General features: G+C 42.4%; 2 protein-coding genes across 3 annotated transcripts in view; both read right to left on the bottom strand.

Moving 5' to 3' along the window:
* LOC144890982 (protein FAM200C-like) overlaps window positions 1-25939 on the bottom strand; it is a 1200974-nt gene that overhangs the window by 388229 nt on the left and 786806 nt on the right. The gene's annotated exons all lie outside the window — the stretch shown is intronic.
* The window catches only part of LOC137421111 (fibrillin-2), a 291848-nt gene that overhangs the window by 241640 nt on the left and 24269 nt on the right, over window positions 1-25939 (bottom strand). For both annotated transcript variants that reach the window (XM_068106839.2, XM_068106838.2), the window contains exons 6-8: window positions 18809-18904; window positions 15743-15940; window positions 15075-15200 (exon numbers count right to left, since the gene is read on the bottom strand). In XM_068106839.2, the coding sequence (XP_067962940.2) occupies window positions 15075-15200; window positions 15743-15940; window positions 18809-18904 (420 nt within the window). The remainder of the gene's footprint in view (window positions 1-15074; window positions 15201-15742; window positions 15941-18808; window positions 18905-25939) is intronic.

Here is a 25939-nt window from a genome sequence, read left to right as displayed (position 1 = left end):
CATCGTGCTTCACAAATACATGTGTGGCGTTGGTGAGAGAAACAGGCATGTGCACCTTGTGTTGGCCATGCCAGGCAGGAGACACCAGTTGTAACTGCAGCATACGGCTACGGTGCACAAAGTCATCTGGGATAGACAATGGTGTTGACGGTGTTACCAACTCACCAAGCAGTGGTTGTAGCCGACCATAGACCAATTCTGCCACCGTGCAGTTGAGATCCTCTTTGAGCGTACAACGATGTCCGAGGAGTGTGGAATTTGTCTGCCCAATTGGGACCGTCCAGACATGCCCGGAGTGCATCCTTAAGCTGGTGTTGAAAATGTTTGATCATGCCGTTTGCCTGTGGGTGGTAAGCCATGCTCTTGTGTCAGTCTGTGCCAAGAAGTTGATGGAAGGAACTCCAGAGGCTGGTCTCAAATTGACGTCAATGATCAGAGGCGATGGTAGAAGGAACACCGAAATGGGATACCCAACCAGAGAGGAATGCATGGTCACAATCTTCCTTCATCATGGTAACCATGGGTGTCGCCTCGGGCCATCGCGTAAACTGATTCATGCATGTGAACAGGTATCAAAATCCTCATGATGGTGGCAGTGGGCCTACAATGTCGACGTGGACGTAGTCAAAATGATCTGATCTCATCAAAGGGTTGTAAAGGTGCTGCCACGTAGCGGTGCATTTTGGAGTTTTGTCAAGCAAGACAGGAACGTATTTACATCCAGATATCTTTGTGATTGTAGCTCCATACAAAATGTGTCGAGATGAGGCATTGTGTTGCATGCATCCCTGGTTGTGACAGTTTGTGGAAGGTGTCAAAAATAGTTTGGTGGAAAGCTATGGGCACAATTGATCGAATGGCCCCTGTGGTGATGTCACAAAGGGAGCGAGTTCGCTACCTGGCAATCCTCTAGTTTTATGGTGTTGTGTGTGGTCCGCAATGCCTTGACTGTGTCGTTGCTTGGTTGTGCCACTGTGCCAGTGCCATCTACCGTATGTCAACGGTCTCAACTGCAATGATGCCACAACGGGATAGATTATCCACCACCACATTGTCATGTCTTCCAATTTGTCAGATATCCAATGTGAACTCTGCGATGAAGGGCACATGTCGAGTCTAATGTGGCGAGTATTTTCTGCTACTGTACAACATTTCGTTAAGTGGCTTGTGGTCCGCAAACACGCAGAAATCTCGACCTTCTATAAAATACTGGAAGTGTTTCACAGATAGGTAGATGGTGAGCAGTTCTTTATCGAAAGTGCTGAAGCGAATCTCGGCAGGCATAAGTGTGCGAAAGAAGAATGCTTTCGGTCTCCAATCCGGATCCACAAATTGCTTCCGGACCCCACCCACCGCATGTTCTGAAGCGTCCGTGGTGATGCTGGTGGGTGCATCAGGTCGCGGAAATATCAGCAATGTAGGGCAGACAAATTCCACACTTCTCAGAAAGTGAGGGCTTTCGATTTTACCCTGCGCTTGCTAAGCAAAAAGCAGGGTTAGGCATTCGGCTTTGGTGCATACATGTGTTCGTGTGGCGTACATGTCTGCATTTTTAAAATTCATTTTCTCGGCAACCGTTGGTTCGAATTGACGCGAAATTTTACCTTAGGAGTGCCTCCGCCTGTGGAATATTTTTTTATTCATAATTATGACGGCATAGGTGACGTGGTACAGACGCCATCTTGGAAAAATGTTACACCTCTATATCTCCCAAACCGCTCAATGGAAACATTTTAAACATTGCTCATTTTCAAGTACTCCCAATCGGGAATAAGATATGTTAATGATGATGTCATCGGTGCTTTCATTATGACGTCATAATTCGACAAGTACAACGCTTGATCTGATCAGTATGAAAAAAAAAAAATTCCTCTGCAACTGCCAGATGGACACGAAATTTTCAGAATATGAGCGGCTCCTCCTGTAGAATATTTTAATGATAATTATGACGTCATAGGTCACGTGGTACAGGCGCCATCTTGGACAAGTCGAAAAACGTTGCACCTCTATATCTCTGAAACCCCTCAATGGAAAAAATTGAATCATGGCTCATTGTCAAGTACTCCCCTTGGGGAATAAGATATGTTAATGATTATGTCATTGGTACCTTAATTATGTCGTCATAATTCGACAAGCTTGATTTGATCAGCATGAATTTTTTTCTCTGCAATTCTTGGTCCGATTGACTCGACTTTTTCACCATAGGAGCACCTCCTGTAGAATATTTTGATGATAATTATGACGTCATAGTTCACGTGGCACAGTCGCCACCTTGGAAAAACCTTTGCACCTCTATATCTCTGAAACCACTCCATGGAAAAAATTGAGACCTGGCTCATTTTCAAGTACTGCCCCTGGGGAATAAGATATGTTAATGATTATGTCATTTGTGCCGTAATTATGATGTCATAATTTTACAGGGACAATACTTAGTCTGATGAGTTTGAAATTTATTGAGCGTGATCTATACAACAATTATATTAGAGAATATATATTTATGATTTCATTGCTCACGTGGTCTTGCAGTCATATTGGATCAAAGAAAACCAAAAAAAACCTTCAAAAACAGAGGAGTTGGCTCGCACCAAGTTGACTGCGCAGGGTAAGTATTCTATGAATACCATCTAGTTTGTAAAAGCATTCTTGCAGGCATCCATCCACTCGAGCACCATTATCCGATTGGATGACAGCCGGTTGTGCAGTTTTTGCAGTATGTGGGCACAGTTTGGCACAAATTACCGAAAGAAGTTCAACAGTCCCAAGTATTCCCTTAGCCTTATTCCCTTAGTCTGTGTCATTGGTCGCAGAAAGTATTTTATGGTGTGGTCTTGGTCTGGGAGGGGCTCTAAGCCATCGACCGACATGGGGTGATCGAGGAAGTCAGTGGCGGTCCGTCCTAGCTCACACTTATCGGGGTTTATTTATGAGGCCATAGTCGATAAGCCATTGGAAGAGGGCATGGAGATGCTGGGAATGTTTTTCAGTGGAAGGGCTGGTGACGAATGAGTATGCCATCCAGTTCAACGAACAAGAAGTCCAGGCCACAGCAGACCTAATCTATGAAGCGCTTAAAGGTCTGTGTGGCATTGCACACCTGTATGACATTCTCGTGTATTCAAAAAGGCCAAAAAGTGTGACGATGGTTGTCTTCAGAATGTCCAACTCCGCCATGGGGATCTGGTGATAGTCCTTCAACAGTTCAATCTTTGAAAACACCATGGCCCCTGCCAGCATCGAAGAGAAATCATCGATGTGTAGGATAGGCTACTGGTCAGGGATCATGGCATTGTTGAGCGCATGGTAATCATGGCATGGACACAACTCGGCATTCTTCTTCGGAACCATGTGCAATGGCGACACTTATTGGACGAACGCCGAACAATCCTAAGTTGGAGAAGGGTGCTGAATTCAGCTTTGGCATCCACAAGGTGTGTCGGGCATAAACGACGAGCTTTTGCAAACACAGCTGGTCCACGGGTCTTTATATTATATTGTATATGGTGTGAACGGTGTGCCTGCCTGACCTGAGGTCCTGTGAGGTCCGGAAACGCAGACCATGAGTCGGAAAGTTCCTGCCTGTTGTCGTTGGACGGTTGTGGAGCTCCTTGCGACATGACAGCGGTTTGCATGGTAGCCAACGTGGTCGAGTCGAGGAGGCGATTTTTCTGCCTTGATTGGAATCCAAACTCCATGGCCGGGAGTGGTTTGCTCGAAACATGTTCACATAGATCGACAATTGGGGTCATTGGGGTGAAGGAACTTAACCACCACTATTCACCTCTATTTAATTATTATGAGATAAATTGATCCATTTATTTCGTTTCACAGAACGTCGTGTTCACAAGAACGTAATCACGACGTTAACTGAGGACCAAGTGTACTCCATTTGAAACCGTTGATGAGGAACGGATGGCTTGGCAAGCGCTAGCTCGCTGCTTGTTAACTGAACACACCCCTGTTTACAACTCATTTTGTACTCAGCTTTTTGTTTATAACTTTTTTGTTTACAACTCGGTTTTAAAATTTTTGTTCCTAAGTTTTGTTCAGGAGTGCATACAAGTCACACAAACAAGCACAAGCACACACAAACATAGTCAATTTCTTGAATTAGATATAGTTTGAGTATGATTTCCAAGAGGATGTTGCAGAGTTTGTATGAGTTGTCAAATCTGTGATTGTTTTTCGACCCAATTACGAACTGTTGGATTTGGTGCTTCATAGGCAGGGTGTTGTTGCATCAAAGCGTGCATCATCCATCATATGGATGTGAAGCTGGGGTCCATCTGGTAGTATTGTTGCTTGGCAACTTTAAAGATTCCACTATATATTCCACACGATATTCCACTAACAACAAAGGATAGTTCATTTATGGCTGGCATACTGACCAATCTCAAAATTCCTGCCTTAACCAGCTCCAGTCAAACATTGAACTGGCAAGCCAGTTCATGAAAGACTTTGGCCAATCTTGTATGTTCTATGATCCACTGACCCCATACTGTGGCATAAGTTGTAAGAAGAGGAAGAGAAAGCAGTCATTTATCATCATGGTGATTCAATGCATGTTTGTAACATTGGGTCAATATGTTAGGTGTCTTCACTGCATGTTTGTAACATTTGGTCAATGTGTTAGGTGTTAGGTATTCCCACCTGAGCACATTGCTCATGATCCCACATCCAAATCCCATATACAGTCACGTGAAAAAGTAAGTACACCCCATGTAAAATTTTGACTTTTTCAACATATTTCAACATACAGCTATTTGATCTTCATTTCAACAATATTGATAGATAAAGGTGATATAATATAACAAATATCATGAAACATTTACATTTTGTAGTCCATTGTATAATTTAAATAAACATAAATGCAAATTTCACATGTGGAAAAAGTAAGTACACCCCATGAAATGTTTTTTAAAATCTTTTTAACATATGTGGACATATCAATATTTGATCTTCATTTAAACAGTATCTATAGATAAAGGTGATCTAATTGAACAAAAAACAATTAAGAATTGACTTTGCAATAATTTATTCAACAAAAAATTAACAGAGATGCCATTTCCTTCTTTGGAAAAAGTAAGTTCACCCTTGGCTCTAATAGGTGGTATTGCCCCCTTTGGCAGAAACAACCTCAAGTAGGCGTTTTTATAACTGTCTACCAGTCTCTGACATCGACTGGGAGAAATTTTTGCCCACTCCATGCAGCATTCTTTCAGCTGTGCGATGTTTGAGGGGTTACACATTACATTATCCTCAAGCACCCTCTGGTACAATGAAGAATTCATAGTGGAATCTATGATGGTTAGCTGCCCAGGCCCTGATGCAGCAAAGCTCCCCCAAACCATAATATTTCCACCACCATGCTTTACAGTTGGTATCAGGTTCTTGTGGTCAAATGCTGTCTTTGGTTTTCGCCAAACATGTCTTCTGGTACTGTGGCCAAATAGCTCTACCTTTGACTCATCTGTCCAGAGCACATTGTTCTAGAAGTGCTGGTCTTTGCCGAAGGTGTTCATTGGCAAACTTTAGTCTTGCCCTGATGTTCTTTCTGGACAGCAAAGGTTTCCTCCTGGCACATCCCATGTAGATCAAATTTGTGCATCCTCTTTCTAATGGTAGACTTGTGCACTTTGATATCAACAGTGACAAGAGCTACCTGTAGGTCCCCTGATGACATTCTGGGGTTCTTAGAGACTTCTTTCAGCATATTGCGGTCTGCTCTCGGGCTGAACTTGCTGGGGCGGCCTGGCCTGAACAAGTTGGCAGTTGTTTGGAAACTTCTCCACTTGCAGATGGTCTTCCGGACAGTCGAATGATTGATTTCAAATTGTTTGGAGATCTTTTTAAATCCCTTCCCAGACTCGTAGACATCTATAACCTTCTTTCTGAAGGCCGCAGAGAGCTCTTTTGTTCTAGGTATGGTGACGCCGCACACTTCAACAACAAAGAGCAAACCAAACAAAATGTCTGAGGTTTAAATAAGACAGGTTCCTCCAAGATCCTCTCTGACGATGTCCTAATCATTTGCACCTGAGCTGGTGCACCTGATTCTAATCTCTGTATTTGAAGTACTGATAAATGTAGGGGTGTACTTACATTTTCCACATGCGAAATTTGCATTTATGTTTAATTAAATTATAATTAAACTTATGTCCATTGTCTCCTAAGGTTGTAATTCATGTAAAAGTACAATTAAGCTGCTCCATAAGCCATAAATACTGGAGAACACTTTAATCTAAAACATATACAATTATGTAGTATTTTAATTTGACTTGGAATGCTAAATCCACTGGACCAAGCATGGGAGAATGATGTCATTATCATTTAAAGAACATTTTGTGAGTGTTATTGCCACATGTGACAACAAAGAGAAAACAATCTATATACATACAACACCATAGACACCATTTTATTATGACACACTACTGCTTGTGGATTGTTTTCAACTCTTATTTGACCGGAATCACTCATTACAATTTGAATATCATGCATTTAGTTTGAGAGGTAGGTACAGGTTGTCTGGAAAAAGAGTAGCAAAAATATATTGCTATTTCCGGTACATTCTGTTTGTTGCTATTACTTTCTGTTTAAAGCCTGGTGTTGGCTTAACGGTTGAGGTTTTAGATCTCAGTGTCTTGAATTCAAGCCCTAGTCATTCCGTTGAATTAACACCAGATCCTTCCGAGGTTGGCAAAATCAGTACAAGCTTACTGGGACGAATGAGCCATCCGAGTATCCTGCGTCGGAGTGGCAATCCATCCAGGATTTTGCCCAATAGCCAAGAAACTGCTCCGGCAGCCCGATGCATCATCACGATGCAAAAAGGAGTGGTCTTCTTTTTTTATGTTTACAGCACCTTGTTTTATTTATCTTGATCTTAGGTTCATGGAGGTAATTCATGTACGGTCCATGATTGCATGTATGACAAGGATGTTGCACAATGACTAAAGATCATCCATAAAAATAATAAATAGAAAAAGAGTAGGACAGTGTGGCCCATTCGAAGAGGAGAAGTGCTTCTTTGGTGCAATGATGCTTCAGATATTTACATGGGACAAGCTGGTCATTTTGCAGAAACTGAATTCCTCAACTTCACAGGGAAATTAGAGACACGTGCTGTGTTTCAACTGCAGAGGCCTCGACAACCATTAGTAGGTACGCCAGAAAGGACTGAAGCAATGAATCGCATTCACTGTGATTTGTACTTTTCAAATGAATAAAGTGGAAAAGATCCAAGCACCTCCAGAAAAGTGGGATGCATTTCCTCCACGCACGGCCCATCTCTTAACACCTCTAGTGGTACCGTGAGCTGAGCATGGGGCCATGTATATATGAATGAGGCTCACAATGAACATCTGGAGACGCCAGAAACAAAGATGTACATTTTACAGACACCATGTACATTTATCATTTCTCAGATGTCATGAACCGGTCATTATCAACATGTACCATGCACTATGAAAAGTGTTGGTTCTGCCGAAGCAGTTACTAAGCTACAATCCTGGATGGGTCGCCATTCTGACTCAATAAGTCAGAGCAGGAATTTGGAATTTGGCCATGGTGCCGGCATTGGTTCACCTAACCTAGTCTTTGCGAAAGGACATCGTGGCATCTTTGAGGCACACCAGGTAATGCCAGCAGATGCCCGCTTAACGTCCATCCGACAGACGGCACACACATCGATGAATCAACCTGCCTGTAAAACACCGGGATGACAGTTCAGAGTTCGGCTGAGATTTGAACCCAGGCTAGACAAGGTAGAGGTGAGTGAGCGTACCTCTAGGCAATGCTGCCAGCACTTTGTCAAGAACTATTCATGAAAAACGACTGAAATTTTTGTAAGTAAGTTGTAACGTCCATTTGCATTGTGTAGTCATCAAGTATGTTTATACTGATTCTGTGCTTCCGCTCAGTCGCTCAATGATGGTCAAGTTTCAATCCAAGGCAAATACATTAGCCACAGTGCTAATGGTGGAATGTACAAAGTAGCAGGAACCAGGAGTTACTAATCTCGTGGAACATAATTTACATCCTGCAATTCATGTTGCAGTCAAAAGAATGCCAATGTCAACAATAGGCAGTTTTAGGTGTGAGCAGCAATATTTCCAGACAGGAGGTTCACGAAGAGGTCGAATTGCTGATCAAATCTTTTTGCAGCTTGTGCAGAAACGGATTTTTCTTGGATGCCAGAGTTTCAGTTTGAAAATTGCCAAATATGCTTTGTGGATTTCGAGTGGGAAACGCCTTGTGTATATATCAAATAATATCTAGCATTTGAAAATTGTAATTTCTATAACTGTAAACTGTGAAATAAATATCTCAATGAAAATTTATGTGAAAACAGTAAATATCCACAAAAAAAAAAAAAAAAAAAAAAAATTAATATCTAGCAGCAGGTCGGTGATGCTTGCCTATAATCATAAAGCTTCTATTTATTATTTACCTATGTACCACTAATATATATATATAATATATATATATATATATATATATATATATATATATATATATATATATAAAACACAGTTTGTGTGTGTGTGTGTGTGTGTGTGTGTGTGTGTGTGTGTGTGTGTGTGTGTGTGTGTGTGTAATGTTACCGATAGACTCCTAAACGGAGAGGCTTACGTGCTTGATATTTGACATAGACATGGCCATTGAGCGTGGGACGAACTTGGCCGAACTCAAAATATTTGGCGATCCATATTTTTTATTCATATTTACCTCAGCGCATTTCAGCGCACGGAATCAACGGAATCAGAGCAGGTGGGCGCTGATTCGCTCAGAGCGATCACGTGATGACGCTATGAACGATATGACGCTATGAACGATATGACGCTATGACGCTATGAAAAAAAAAATCGCTATGACGCTATGAAAAAAAAAAAATCGCTATGACGCTATGACCGCTATGACGCTATGAAAAAAAAAAAATCGCTATGACACTATGAAACGCTATGACGCTATGAACGATATGACGCTATGAACGCTATGACAAAAAAATCGCTATGACGCTATGACGCTGTGAAAAAAAAAATCGCTTGCTTTGCCAAGGGGCTTGCTCCCCCCCCGTTCCCCTCCCCTCCCCCCCCCCCCCCCCCCCACCCGTCAATGCCGGGTACTTCTGCTAATATATATATATACATATATATATATATACATATATATATATATATATATATATATACATATATATATATATATATATATATATATATATATATACATATATACATATATACATATATAATCAATTTATTTATATGAATTGAGGCACCTCCTGGCTTTAATGGTGAGCACCAGCTACGGATTATGTCTCACCTGGAATAAACCACATAATCTGCAATGAACAAACAGCCTGTCTGCCACCCAGGCCATTGTCCCGCCAGTGCAACCAAAACCAGGGGGTGCGGTGCGATCAGCGGAGATGACAATCAACGACTTACAGCATGATGAGTGCTTCCCAGATCTCCTGTGGACCGAAGTCCTAGACCAAAGTGTCACCTCCGTCCCGGGGGCCTCAGCCCGTCCACTCTGTCGACAGAGATTTCTTTCTTTGGTCCCTGATGAGTAGTCCGGCAGATATGTGAAGAATTGTGGTAGAATTGTGCCTTTGATGATACAAGCATGAAACTTGGCACACAGTTAGGGCATACCCTTACAGTGAAATTTGGATGTAGGGGCATTCCAGATTTCTCCTTGGCCCAAAATGGCGGCCATTTTACAAAATGGCGGCTAAGAAGGACATATTTACCTATTATTTCAGACTTGTCATTTGTGCTGCTATTGAAACACAATGTAATGAGCGTATTATAAATTGTCATGTACATGCTATGCAATACCTTCATACTGGGTTCAAAATTGGAATCTACGGTGGCCTATAAGGGGCAGAACAAATGGTTTACCATTGCAATAGACAGGACTGGTCTAGCGGTTTAATTATTTAACTTTGCATGACTATCTGATTTCTCCTGGGTGTAATTTTGGTTCAATACCTTTATATGAACAACTTTGATGTAGCTTTATGAACTTTCCTATCATAGACTAGGTGACTATAAGGAACAATGCAAGGCTAGTGAAAAGTTACGAAAGCGAATTACTATATTTATGATAATAATGTATGTATTTCTTTTTCAGATGATAACTCGACTGCACTGCACCTTCGCTCATTGACTGTAGTAGCTACCTAGATTTGGTTCCCAATTTGTATATTGATTGGATGGTGGTGGTGGATAATGCTTAATTGACAATGGCCAACAAAAATTTCAAGCTATTAGACCCCCAAAGCCCTAGTACATCTGGAACAAACATGCCTTATCTGACAGATTGGGAGAAGTGTGTGTTATGTCAGGAGGTCACCGATGAGGCCCTTGCCTGTCCAGCTGATTCCAAGCGAACCACAGGGTCCGGATACCAAACTCTTGCAGATTATCTCCTCACCTTCAGCCAGATGGGCTGCCTGCCAAAATCTCTAGAACTGTCCCGCCTGGACGATGGTGAAGGTATCCAGTCAACCTTCCAGAGCCACAAGGCTAAGTGGCATGATTCATGCAGACTGAAATACAACAAAACTGAACTGCATCGGGCACAAAAAAGAGAAACGTCTAGTGAAGAAACCGCAAGTGTCTCAAGAAAGTACACCCGTCACAGAGTACATGTAGACCACACACAGCCACAGCCTGAAAAGTGTTTCTTTTGTGACAAACCAGCGGGTACTAATTCTCTGCGAAAAGCTTCCACCTTCGACCTCGATAAACATGTCAGGACAGCTGCCCTGAAACTAGGAGATCAGGCACTTCTTGCTAAACTGAGTGCAGGTGACCTTATAGCACAAGATGCACAGTACCACGTGAAGTGTCTGGTGTCACTTTATAACAAAGCAAGGGCCACAAGCACAACACTGAATGAACAAGATGATATCAATCACGGTATAGCACTTGGAGAGCTAGTGTCCTACATCGATGATGCCCGCACAGATGCTCCTGTGACACCAGTGTTCAAGCTGGTAGACCTAGCAAGACTATACACCACCAGGCTGGAACAGCTTGGAACAGTCTTGACCAGGCGTGTCCACTCCACCAAACTCAAAGATCGAATCATGACATATTTTCCAGACCTAGAGGAGCACATGTCCGGTCGAGATATTCTGCTTGCTTTCAACCAGGATGTTGGCTCAGCCCTTCAGAAGGCATGTGATCATGACACTGACAGTGATGGAGTTTGTCTTGCTAGAGCCGCAAATATAGTTCGTAGAGACATGTTGAAAATGAACTCAACATTTAGTGGTTCATTTGAAGCCCACTGCCAAGAACATTCGGTACCTAATTCGCTTGTATCACTAGTTTCTATGATCTTGAATGGTCCTAACATCCAAGAGCAGTCAAGCCACTCGTCGGTATCAACACCTACTCTCACAATCTCACAACTCCTTATGTTCAACAGTTACTCACGCCGCAGAGAGAGTAGCAGTACTACCACGTCCACGAGGCACAGTCACAATCGGGAGACTCCCCTGCCTGTGTACCTGGGCACCCTTATCCACACAAAGACTCGAAAAAGAGACCTGGTTGATACTATGTTCAACCTGGGTCTCTCGATCTCCTATGACAGGGTGCTTAGCATCTCCACGGACTTGGGGAACAGAATCTGCCGTTTCTTCCAAAATGAGGGTACAGTTTGCCCCCCTGAGCTAAAAAGTGACCTCTTCACAACTGGGGCAGTGGATAACATTGATCATAACCCCAGTTCAACAAGTGCCCACGACTCCTTCCATGGCACTGGCATTTCACTTTTCCAGCACCCAAATAGCGATAGCCGTGGAGTTCAACGGGTAAACCCAGATGACACATCAACAACAGATGCACACCTGCCACAGTCATACACCATCGTACCTCCTGTTGTTCTGGGTAAATGTGACCCACCTGTACCCAAGCTAGCGGGTCCCAACAAAAGCAACTGCCAACTCATCCCTGAAGCAATGCAGATTGAGTACAGGTAACTGATTATTGTGTTTGAACTGTGGACAGTTATATGTGTACCTAAATAACCAAGACTTGTTAACTTGTGTGGACTTGTTTGTTCTTAATTGTGTTCATTATCTTGCATTTTGACAGGTGGCTGGAGCAGATGGAGAAGACAGTGCTATCTGACACACCACTTAAGGGAGACGAGACAGTATCATGGGCTGGATACCATGCCAGCAAGCAGTCTATTCCAGAAGAACCAGAGTGTAGTGTGGCCTTAACTTCATTGCTGCCTCTCTTCTATGACCATGGTGACACTTGGTGACATGGTGACACTTGCAACAAAGCATCCAACTGTATACGCACAGTTTCTGGCAGGAAACTTCACCATGAAGAAGACTACACGTGCATTCTCTGCCATAGCCTTAGACCAGGCACACGAGCAAAATAATGCATTGGTGAAAGGTGATGGAGGGGCTGTAGGTCTTACGGAGAATGCTGCAGCTTTGCGCCGATGGATGGTGTCTGGTCCAGAGATGGCCAAACTGATCTATAAGTTCGAGGCCACAACAGAAAAAAGAATTAGGAAAACTGAACTAAAACACCATGAACAGACAAAGCACACGCAGGTAGCCTTTGCTCGAGATGTGAGAGCACTCACCCGTGTCGTAGGAGAGATGGGGAACCCATTCTGTGACGACAGCAAAGATCTCTTGGTGCTAGACAGCAGAGACCTGGCAGACCCAGCAGTCATCAACACCCTTTACCAGATCGAGAAGCTGGGAAAAGAACAGTATGACACATATTGTATGTGAACGAGAGGCTTGTACATCAGACAAAGCCTATCACTGACCCAATAAAAAGAAACAATCTCCCTCTCTTCAGCCGACCCCCAGTCAGAGAGAAGTCAAGAACAGAGTTGAAGGTGGTATCTCTGAAGAATGACTGCGTTCTGTTCTCCAGGCTGTTTATTGCATCCCAGACACGGAATGGAGATCTTGATGAATTCTTTGCACATGAAAACCAAGCTTGTCCCCCTGCATTGTCACAAATGGGCAAAATCCGGCTTGGAACCAAGTCTGATCTGGTTGGGTGCTTAGAAGATCTGATCACCTCACGGGAAAATGATGATGTAAGCCCCCCTGTTGAAGTCATGATCCTGGATGGAGCAGCCATCGTGAACATGCTGGCACCTCGTAATGCGAAGACCTTCTCTGAGTATGCATCACTAGTATTCTTGCCATACATCACATCTCAGATACAAAATAAGAGCAGGATTGATATTATCTGGGATGAATATTTCCCAGACAGTTTGAAAGCCGACACCAGGAAGACGAGGGGTAAAGGCACCAGGAGACGAGTTGAGCCATCTAGTTCCATCCCTCGAAACTGGCAGGCCTTCCTTCGCATAGACGAGAACAAGGTGGAGTTGTTTGACTTTCTAGCAACGAGGATAGCAAACATTGAGACTGACAAGCAAATCGTCACCACAAACCACAAAGAAGTTTTTTGTACACAGCCACGAGATGTTACTGGTCTTTCCCCGTGTAGTCACGAGGAGGCAGATACAAGGATACTACTCCATGTCCAAGATGCAGTCAGACAGGGCTATACCAAGGTGTCAATCCGCACAGTGGACACAGATGTTTTGATCCTTGCAGTGGCAGCAACTGGATATCTTGACATCGATGAACTCTGGGTTGCTTTTGGCACAGGGAAGAATTTCAGGCACTTGGCAGCTCACGAGATGGCTGTGGCACTGGGACCAAACAAGTGCCGAGGGTTGCCATTCTTCCACGCCTTCACTGGGTGTGACACCGTGTCCTGCTTCGGCGGAAGGGGGAAGAAAACAGCATGGGAAACATGGAAAGCCTATGATGAGGTCACCTCAGCTTTCTGCGCACTGGCTGCCACACCAACCATTTCAACTGCAAATGACAACATGGATCCACTGGAGCGTTTTGTTGTTCTGCTCTACGATCGAACAAGCAGCCAGGAACATGTTAACGATGCCCGCAAGCATCTCTTCACCCAGACTGGTAGATCAATAGAGGCTATCCCACCAACGCAAGAAGCCCTCAGACAACACATCAAGAGAGCTGCCTACCAAGCCGGCTTTTGTTGGGGCCAGATGATGATTTGCGCACCTGAGCTCCCATCGCCAAGTGAATGGGGTTGGAAACAGAGTAATAACGGCTGGGGGATATATTGGACAACCCTCACAGAGGCAACTGAGGCATGCCGACAATTGATTAGATGTGGATGCAAGAAGGGTTGCAGGAAACAGTGCAAGTGTGTTAAGGCCGCACTCCAGTGCTCAGCTCTGTGTCACTGTGCAGGGGAGTGCACACGATAGTATACAGGAGGAATAACACACCTGTTACATATACACAAACATGTGGAAGACTGTTTTGTAGACTGTTTTATAGTGAAAGTCACTTCCACAGCGTTAATGTGGCATTTTCACTTCATTTCCATTGTGTTTCTGGAGTTTGCTCAAAATAGCTCAAAAAGTAATTATTTTTGTAAAGAATAAGGACCAAATAAATGTTATGTGAGTTTGTTGACATTTAATTATGATCTTACAACCTGTTTACGTGAAAAAAACATCATAGGTGTGCTTGAGCAATAAGTAAATCTAGTTTTATAGACATCGGTACTGTGTATCTTATTATCCGTAAACGGCCATTTTTTAAATGGCCGCCATTTTGTCCCTAGGAAAAGATTTGAATGCCCCTATATCCAAAAATCTTCCTAGTAGTATGCTCTATCAGTGTTCAAAATTTCATGCTTGTATCACCAAAAGCACAATTTTTTCACATATCTGCTGGGCTAGAGGGCAAATAAGCCCGAAATCCAGATTGGTGGCTCTGCTTGATGTTTAGCCAATGGGGGTGACGCATGTGACGCTTTGGTCCAGTACTTCGGTCCACAGGAGATCGGGACAGCGCTCGTCACACTGTATGTCGTTGATTATATACATTACATATATATATATATATATATATATATATATATATATATATATATATATATATCGGTATTGCAAGAAAACAGGATTTCTGACATTTATTTAACAATTGTACTTGCCAATGTGACATGAGATCATACCTTCACACTGCTGGGAGATTTCAGTTTGCTTGTAACCCACAGGACATTTGCATTCATAAGAGCCCACCGTGTTCACGCAGTTTCCTCCTTTGCACATCCCGGGAATGGCCTTGCATTCATCAACATCTGCACAAAATGTAACCGATGTTGTGCACGGCCTGTATAGCTTTCAGATACACCATCCTAAAAACTAAAAGTTAAATTTTCTCTTGCAGTTTAACATAAGCACATTACAACCACAGTTCATTCATTTAGGAAATGTTTCACAAGCACATGGAAAACTTCTCGTAATAAATTACAACTCGTGTTTGGGACAGAGAAGTCTCTCAATTTCTACAATGCGTGTAATGTATTTGCCATGTAGAGCACAATATGTCAGTGGAAGAATTAAATGGTCTCCTGCTGTTAAAGTTTATTGTTGCATTAACGTTCCCGGTAATTTATCACTTTATATCAACATCTCAGTATCTTGATCATGCGAGTCAGTGCAGCTGCACAGCTGTTTTTCTACATCTTGTGCAAGGTGAATTTCATGGACTAGAAGAGATGTACTATGGACAACACTCAAGAACATCATGCAATAAGTATGGATTTCAACTAGACCTGTTAACTAGAGTGTACAAAGAGTTGTGAGAAGTGCATGAAAGAGCAGTTGCCATTTTCAATACCCTGGCAGGCGCCTGTACGAACGTTGGAGATGAGTCCTCTGCGACAGGGCTGGGGTTGTGCAGGGCACATCTCACATGGGTGTCCCCAGGCACGCCCAATGGTAGCGCAGCACAATCCCTTAGTGCAGACAATGCCACTCACTTGACCCTGGCACATCTGGTTGCTCACTTGGGTGTAGCAAGGTCCTGTCCGGTAATCTGTGTAGTACATCCATGTGCACAAGATGAATCGGTCTCCATTCTATAGCTCAGATATAATGTCATAATGTTGATCTCTTATATTTTTGTGTCTTTTGGGGCAAAAAAAAAACTGCACCAAATATTTAATGGAATATTTTGTCTCCATGAAAACTTGTGTCAACTGACAAGTTAATGGGTTTTTTTCAACTGAAAGTGGAAAAGAGTATGTCAACCACCTTGGGAGGTGAGGTGGATCTGATGGTTTGAGAATTAGCCTTTCATTAACCTCTTTTGCTCTGATGAAGGGCTAATAGCCAAACATGTCAGCTACACTTCACTTCCTATAGCAGTCTGTTTCGTGCACCTGCAGTTGGCCAACCTTCTGATTTTCAATACACAAAATCTTAAAAGTTGCTATAATTTGAAAGAGATGTTAAACTTGCATTTCTCATATTATGGCATCCATTTGAATATGCCAGTTGTGCTAATAATCAAGCCATCATTTTGGTGTCACTGTTATTGAATACCTGTCTACATCAGTTTAGTACAGTTGGGCTAGCGGCTAGGGTGTCAGCTTAGGATCCTAGGATCCTGGGTTCGAATCCCGGTCGATCGCTGAATTAATGCCAGGGGGGTTGACTCAGCCTGTCATCCTTCCGAGGTCGGCTAATTGAGGACCTGTTCACTGGTAATTCCCTGTTTGTCGTTAAAGGCGGCAAAAAGGGTTGGCGTCAGGAAGGGCATCCGGCCGTAAAACATTGCTTCAAAAAGGGGACCAAAAAACAACAACAACCACGGTTCCCGAAAAAGGCCAACCCCCGCTTGCGCGGAAAAATGGCCTCTAAAGGTGGTTTTATCAGTTTAGTACAGTCTACGTATTACTAATGTTCTTCCCTCTTCAAAGTGGTCATTGTAGCTCACCAACATCTCATGTCATCTCTCATATTTAATGGTCTCTCTCATCCACCTGCCTCATTTTCTAGTCGAACTGATCATATTCATCACTGTCTCTTGCATACCTGTTTCCTACTGCTGTGTTGTCACTACCTTGACCATTCTTATATTGGCTAGCTCTTACTATTGTGCAATCATTCCATTTGCATCTAATGGAGGCACAAGCAGTTGGTGTGGTGTATATAATCACTGTGCAAACCACTAACACATCAAGTCAATGCATTCATTCTCGATTAGATTATGCGGTTGACACATCACCACCTCCTAACTCAACCTACACTGCACTTCCGGGGACGCCTCTTCGCGGTGGTTTCCCCCCCTCCCCCCTACGCAAGTCAGGGGCCAAATATTCCCCATCGTTCCCTGCTGCCCGGATTTGTTAGGGCAGCGCGGTCACAGTCAGATTGCCGATCGATCCCCATGGACTGGCCCTTTCCCTTGTCTCTGTGTGTGTCTCTGTCTCTGTGTGTGTCTCTGTCTCTGTCTCTCTCTCTCTCTCTCTCTCTCTCTCTCTCTCTCTCTCTCTCTCTCTCTCTCTCTCTCTCTCTCTCTCTCTATCTCTATCTCTATCTCTATCTCTATCTTTATCTCTACTCTGCCGTGGCCCTGACTTCATGAAGGCGGGGGGTACACACACCATCCTGGATGTGGGGAATCTCTGGGTCGCTCCTGTGCGATCAATCGGCTGTCTCCATGCCAGTCTTGTTCAAGAGAACTGTCCAGGGCTATACAACAACAACAACACCAACAACCTATGCTGCTCTCGTGTTGTTTCCAGTATGATTTCTACATAACTCGCCCATAGTCTCGTGTTTTTAAATGATAATCAAACAAAACTGTAATTACTCTTTCCCCAAATTATGTCTCGGTTCTGTTCACACTTGCAATAAATCATATTCTAAAAATGCGTTACAGTTACTACTAGGAAATACTATGACATTCTATCAAATACAAATAGATTGTATTTTCTGCTCATATCATTAAGATGTCATATCAAATTTCTGCTCATATCAAATCACATAAGGGTTTATTTTATTTTAAGTAATTGTTCTTGGCAAATGAAATGACAACGGTTGTAAATATGAGGAGGAAATAATACACTTTAAGAATGTTTGCTGAATTACGATGAAGACATGTTTTTGCCTCGGAAATGTGGAAAAATGGAACAAGTCTTGTGTCTGGAACCAAAAATTATGGGTGGCGTCAGAAAGGCAAGTGTGTAGTAACCCTTGAGACCTGTTTTTGGGACTAAACCAACACCTGAGAAACTTGCCAACTTTCTGCTACTTTTTTTTCTCCGAAAGCATCCAGCACGCCTGCTTCGCAAACTTTCGCCGGGCCATAGTGAGTCACACCACCCGGTTGTGCCATCGTCGGGTCACATTTTCCATGTGTAAGGTGGATTGTCATGTCGAGGAACCACATGCGTTTCTGCAGAGTGCTGTGCCAGCAATGAGTATACCTGGTAACGTGCTCCCTGCTCACTTCCCTCACTTGCTCCTTGTGCCTATGCCAAGGTGTTCTGTGGCTCATGAGGCCTTGCATCTGCTTGCACTTCATTTTGTTGGCGCATGCCTCACCAAAGCAAATAATACTTTTTTCACATTCTGAAATCTAAGTCAGTGATATTCAAGAACCGCGACAAAATTAATGCAATGTTAAAGGCATATTACCTTGCAGTTTTTGTAATGCAATTTAAAATGCGGAAATATTTTAAGAAAGTAGACATCACATATGTTAAAACCTGTTTTACATAATGATAACCTCAACAGAGGAATCTCTTTACTGTATTAATGATAAAGACAGCATGGTGAAACAACAACAAAACCATGTACCGTTCAACCTAGCTGTCATTGCAGGTGTACTTGTTTTCATACAACATGTACATCTTTTACACTATTTCCAAGTTTAAAAGTACGTTTTTCCAAATACCTCGGTCACACTTGGATCCGGAGAAACCATAGGCGCAGGCACAACGATTAGGGGCAATGCATCGACCTCCATTTTTACAGCCAGACTCGCAAACAGCTGCACAGAAACACAAGATAAGAACAGCATAAGTATAGGAAAACACCTGTGGGGAGTGGGAGGGTAGGGGAAGGAGGTTGGGAGAGGAGCACGTGGGGAGTATTCATGACGTGGACAGGAATACAGAAATTTTTGCAAGGACATCGAAAGAAAAACACTGTTTTAGTCCCAACCTAAGTGCTATTAGATTAGCAATACTTATAGATAGGTATATGCAACAAGGCAACCGAAGTTGATGATTGAGGTATATCATGGGGGTTGGGTTGGAGTGGGGAGGAGAAGGAGAGAAAGACTTGAAAATCATCCTGAGGTTAAAATTTTCCCAGAAATGTAATTTGGCAAATTTGCCTACAAAAGATTAAATACACTGAGAAAATGAGGCACCAGACTCAGGAGCATTGTGGCTAGAGCATCTGCTCTGAGAGTAGTAGGTTCACAGGACCCTAGCGGAGTCACCAAATACTATAAAATGGTATGTGCTACTTCCTTGCATGACACTCAGCATTTATAGGGTAGAATGCAGATAAACCCTGTGTCAGTGTGTGATTTGTGTGCATGACAGCTCTTCCATGAGCCTTATAAACTGTAGAAAAAAAAACTTTTGCTAATAGTTGGACTTTAAGGCATATATTCAAAATAATTCAAGGCATATATTCAATATTGTTTTTTCAATCTCCATTGTATCGCTTTAAACTTGCACTTATATATAAATACGTGTATGGATTCCCCTTATAGCATTCCCTTAAAATTATTAACAATGTGTGGGGCACCCAAAAGTTCTACGAACAAGATCCAAGAACGTTTTTATTAATACATTTTGTGTATATATATATTTGCAGTTACCGTCAAAAGGGCATGAAAAACTCAGTTGCCGACCTAGTTTCGCCCTTATTTGGGGCATCATCAGGGCAACGCAGCGAGCTTTCCACACACTTGTGACTGAAAACCTTTCGGTTATATACCAGTTATTATGCGACTCCATACTGTGAGTGGAGAACCGCCAGTAAGGTGTCCCATACAGCCCTTGCTGCACCTTACCGGGAGTGATAAGCACCGCCTGCCACACGTTACATTACCTTGTAGCGGTTACCTTATTCGCATGTCGCGGTTAACTTATTCGCATGTGACGGTTACCTTATGTTTGGTCATAATCCACGTGCACGGGCCTGTGGGGCTTTTGGTTGTGTGGAAGTGACGCACGCGCGGTTGTGGAGCCACGCCCTCCGAAGAGGGTTTTGGCTTTATAAAAGCTGTACCACTTCCGTTCGCGTTTAGAGTGCTGGAGATTTCTGTACGAATAAACGAGCTTCGAACCCTACGAAATGGCCTCGTCCTCTCGCCTTCCGCGACTCCTAAAACCTCCTATTTCCACACACTACATGGAGTCTATCTGGATGTGGTTGGGAGAAGTGAAATTACTATATATAATTTTGTGTATATATATATTTATATTCATTTATAGTATATATATTTGTATTTTGAAAAATAAAAGTGGGCATATCTTGGACTATTGTGAGTATCTCGTCACAATAGCTTTTGAATGCACGTTGTACAACTACATAATATTGGTCAGGACCACTAGGCAGATCACTGATTCCAACTGCACACTTTCAATACCCAATTATAGATATGATAAAATATATGCATATTGTTGTGGAAACCTAAATGGTGGTTTAGTACTCCAAGGGGTGTAAGACCCTGACCTTTAACCTGGAGGGGCATGATGTAACTCAAGTTTAAATACAGCTTGTTTTAGGCTATCTATCTAGGGAGGGCACATTTGTTCCGATTGGATAAACTTCATTCAGATTAAGGCGAAAAATGTTAAATGACTATAATTAGGTCATGACCTTAAAATTAGGCCAATATATAAAACAATTAGGTTAACCCTGCGTTCTTTGTATTCCCATTAGTGATGCAAAATTTCATTCCGAAAGTCCTCGTGAGAAACAAAAACGGGAGAAAATCCTAATAGTCCAGTGGCAGGACCCCATATTTTAAAAAAAGGTTGCAATGTCTGTTCACAATCATTTATTTGCATTTTTATTAGTTTATGAAATTTAGCCCGGGTGGCCACTTGCCACCCGCTTGGCTTTTTCAGAATCCAAGATGGCCGCAACCTAGTACTAAAATCTATAATTCATCATAACTTTTGTTCTAAGTATAGTAGAATGGTGATGTTGGTGTCTATTAGTATGTTTTCAAGGGTGACAAATATGATTATAAAGTTATTTTAGTATTTGGTAGCCATCTTGATGATGTAATTCCAAGATGGCCGCTAAATCACCCGAAAAATCCAAAATTACTACTAAAACTTACAAGCCTATGATGCATCCTGCGAATCATGCTATTTATAGATGGATTATATGGAGCAGTAGTAATTAGGTTTTTTTCTTCCCTTGCAGGTTCTGATGATATGGCGCAATTATAACAAGAAGAAGAGTGCTTCTTTAAGGCACTTTACAACTGTCGTGAGCAAGATGGAAAATTCATGGATTCTTCACGGATCCACACAATATTATCCGGTAGTAAAATTCGTCAAGATGATATTGGACGACGACCAGAACTTTCTAATGGCTCATCGACTCTAAAATGTCATAAAAATTGTATAAACAAATATGTATCTCCTTCTACTCTATGTAAATTGGACAAGCGTGTGAATGATGATGAGAAATCGCCTGACACCACAGTGTCACCTAAGCGATTGCGCTAAAGTTCTGGTGGTTCTTTATTTGACTTTCGAAAACACTGTTGAAACGAAACGAAAAAACACTATGATGCAACTCCTTGTACATTGCCCCATGAGTATGATGCCAAGGTGCCACTGCAGTACAGAACACCTGCTTCAAAAGTAACAACTGACAAAATGGCTGATGGTGAGATCTTACAAACAGTATCTTATAGACTTATGTCAGAAACGTGAAGATGACCTTGGTAGAATAGTCCTTGACCGCATTATTGGTGCACAGTTAGATCTGCATGCCGTAGATGCCAGGTACCATCGCAAATGCAATGCTGCTTTCCATGTCGGCACTCATAGGACCAATGATACAGATAGCAAGTTTGTTGTTGATGACCAAGCATTCCCTGAAACTGTCAATGTTATGTGTAGTGATCCCTCAAAAGTTTGGAATTCTCTTGATGTTGAGGCAGTATACTCAGATAACGGTGGGTGTGTCGTGTCTAGGTGTGTCTTAGTGGAGAAGGTCATCCAACATTTCGGTGACGAAATGCTACCATTACATTCCCCTGGGATGGCAACATTACTTGTGTTTAGAAAACATGTAGCCAATAATCTTAGACGTATGGATGATGATGAGAATGATTTTATGGATGAATGTGTAAAGAAATATAGTGATGGATGTGTCAGCTGTTATTTGGACAGTTGACTGGCCAGCTCATGGAACCGTTGACATGTTCATATCAGGCTTCAAGTTGTGGCTCTCCCTGCGGTTGTGTGAAGCTGATGTTTACCTGTGTTTTGACCGATATCATGACTACTCTACCAAAAGTAGCACTAGGTCTGCTAGAGCAACCGCTAGCCGTGTCCATCATCTCACACTGACAACTCCACTGCCTGCTCGAGATGCAGTGCTCAAAAACTACACAAACGAGGCACAACTGAACACACTCATTTGCGAGCAGATCCTAAGTGACAAAGATTTCTTACAAAACGTGACAAGACCACAAGTTGGTAGTTACAGGCGAAAAGTCAGTACCTACACAAGTATCTACAAGATGCAAAAATCCTCGTCTGGATCTTGCCACAACACATGAAGAGGCGGACATCTTCATTACTCAACAAGCCATCCACATTGCAAAAGGAGATCCAGAATCACGAGTTTGTGTGATGTGTGATGACACTGATGTATTTGCCTTACTGCTCTTCTTCTACTTGAGTGAGAAGCTTGAGTCTTCCATGACGATGCAGTCGCCAATCAAACATCGCTCTTGCATTGACATAAAGGCAACTGCTCATAAACATGCAGATATTGTACCCTCAATCTTAGCACTCAATGCCCGAACTGGTTGCGACTCGCGGACTCGGTTGCAGTGACCTATGGAGTGGGCAAGACAACAGCAATTACTGTGTCAAGAAAAGGCTACACACTAGATCAACTTGGCCAACTGACGGCAGATATGATCGAAGTGGTCAAGCAATCGACAGCTTTCATGGCTGCATGCTACGGTTGGAAAACACCATGTTCTTCCATGACAGAGTGCCGTCAGCAACAGTGGGCAAAGATAACTGGGAAATCAACAAGTGCACCAAAACTGTGTAATTTGCCACCAACAACTGAAGCATTTGAGCAGAATGTTCGCAGAGCACATTATCAGGTCGTCCAATGGTACAGTGCCCTGAGTGGAGATCCACCTCCTCTTAATGCTGTAGAATATGGATGGGAAACAGATGACACAAATAAGTGCCTAATCCCACGAAACATGAAAGATGGAGTACCCTACGCTCCTGAACAAATCCTCAAGTTGGTCAAATGTGGCTGTGTATCAGACCGACCATGTAAAGGTGGTAACTGGCTGCATGGGCCATCAAATTCCTTGCACTATGTTCTGTGCCTGTGGTGGTGGTCCTGCCTGCCTAAACTCCTTCAATACAAGAAGAAATGAAACCAATGACACTGATGATGCAGACAATCAAAGTGCTGATAACAATGATGAGGAAGAGAATGAATAAAATGTTAAAATGTAAGTTTCAGTGGTATTTTTGGATTGTTTCGGGTGCTTTGGTGGCCATCTTGGAATTACGCCATCAGGATAGCCACTAAATAGTAAAATAACACTTGAAAACATACTAATAGACACCAACATCGCCATTCTACTGTACTTAGAACAAAGGTTATGATGAATTACTGGTCACAGGTCACTGTTCCACCCAGATACTCGAATCTATTTCCTTGTCTGATCTTCTCCTCTAACCTAATAATTTATTTTCTCTGCTTCCAACCCACATCACCTCTGTCTTCTTTCTTCTCATTTTCAGCCCATGTTTGTCAAATGCCTCCTTCCACTCCCCCACTACTTCCTGCACTTCCCACCCACTCTCCATCAAAACAGCCAGATCATCTGCATACAATATCCTCCCCAGAATATCTTTCAGGTTTACCTTCCTGCTTACCAGCTCCATCACCATGCTAAACAGGAATGAGCTGAGCGCGCTTCCCTGCCTCGAACCGATGTTCAAAATGAACTCCTCAAACATCCCAGGACCGACTAAAACTCTTCCCTTCGTCCCCTTGTACATCTCTTAAAATTAGGCTAAGGTTAAAACAATTATGTCAACCACACATACTTTGTATTTGATGCAAAATTTCATTCTGAAAGTCCCAGCCAGCTCCAAGATTCAGCACAGAAATTGATACAGTTTGGAAATTCGGTGTCGAGAGTGCAGGAAGAAGAAAAAAATTCTAAATGGTGGTTTGGTAACCCTGGGGGTCTAAAACACTTTATGGTACCATTAACAACTGGGGGTGTCATTTTGTAAAAACAAACCCTACAACAGCAATAAGCCTTCCACTATGGTCTAATGGGAGGCTTAATTAAGTTAGAATACAAGTAAAGACCAGAAGCAAACACTTATGGCAAATGTAATAACTGTCCACCACAACTAATTTTTTAATGGCCACAATTAATACCCATCTTATTGTGGGTCGGCTGAGGGGAGGCTTGGCCCAAGTCTTTCAAAAATTGGCTGGCTATGGTTGCCATTTGACTGGAGCTCATTTGGGTAGGAAACTGTAATTTGTTCATGGTGCCGGTGATCATTTACCTCTTCTTCACAAATGACACCATAGGGTCCACCGTAGGATCTTTGCTAGAAGATGTGGCATCATCAAGCGTGTCATCCTCCTAGGGACGCACGCTTTATGATACAACACCCTGTCTGCAAAGTACCAATCCTACAGTTTATATTCAGGTCAGGAATCAGACCCAGACTAAACAGTTCAAATACAAATTCACTACCTCTTCACCATTTTCCTGGACAGTATAACAACAGAATATATTGTTAACTTCAATGCCTCTACTCACATTATTCATAATCGTCTTCAAGGACACAACTTGAAAGCACAACTAGTAGTTGAGGATAAGTATGCCATTGCAATTTCAAGGCCAGTCAGTTTGATGCACTGAACATCAGAGCTGGTGAAGACAACAATGGAACTATGTTTTTAATCTGCAAATCCTATTTCAAGGTTATGTTTTCGGATGGAGAAAGCCATGTGCATTGCCGACCTCGAAAGAATACAGTGAGTGATATGAACATTGGAGAATGAGACAGACTACAGATGCAGTCCAGTGGAAGTGTCAGTTAATAGCTAGTGTAGAGTCGGACAATTAAATGTAGTCTTATGCGTTAACACTGCAGTCATTGTATATGAATATGAGACCCAGCAGCCAGCTGTAATGCCTGGAATATATGAAACAAGAGGGAGAATTGCTTTGCAACACATGTCCCCTATGGGTGTGATATTTTCCAAGTCCAAAAAGGACACAACTGTGAAAAATTGACGAAACGCCCTGAAACTTGGACGTGTTCTGTAACTTGTTATAATAAAGCCATGCACCAAGTTTCAGTTGAATATGTTAGAGTGTGGGCAGAAAGTCTGGAAAACCACAGTTGTCACGGACGGACAGAGATGGAGAGCAAACCTGTAAGTCCCCTACAGTGAATCTGGTAGGGGACTAATAATAGCATTGCAGGATAATAAATCCAATCCACTCAGAAATCAAGTCATTGAAAAAATTGAGATGGAAGGATATTGTTGGAATGCAATGGTTTACAAAATTAAGCACATTTTGAAAACACTGAATGAATGAATGAATTTGTTAGTGAATGAATGAACGGGAAATGTGTGATTCATAATACAGCATTTATAAAGTGCTTTTCATTTGATAACCTCAAAGCACTGTGCATTAATAAAGTTAAGTTTTATTAACTAGAAACGAGCCAAACTTGAAAGATGTTTCATGCTGAACGTAACAGACTACAAGCGTCAGAACTTCCCCAAAATATTTCCT

The sequence above is a fragment of the Myxine glutinosa genome, chromosome 2 (assembly GCF_964187855.1).
Source record: "Myxine glutinosa chromosome 2, kmMyxGlut1.1, whole genome shotgun sequence".
NCBI classification, from domain to species: domain Eukaryota; kingdom Metazoa; phylum Chordata; class Myxini; order Myxiniformes; family Myxinidae; genus Myxine; species Myxine glutinosa.
The sequence above is the reverse complement of the archived record's forward strand: the minus strand, read 5'-3'. Positions and strand labels throughout refer to the sequence as shown.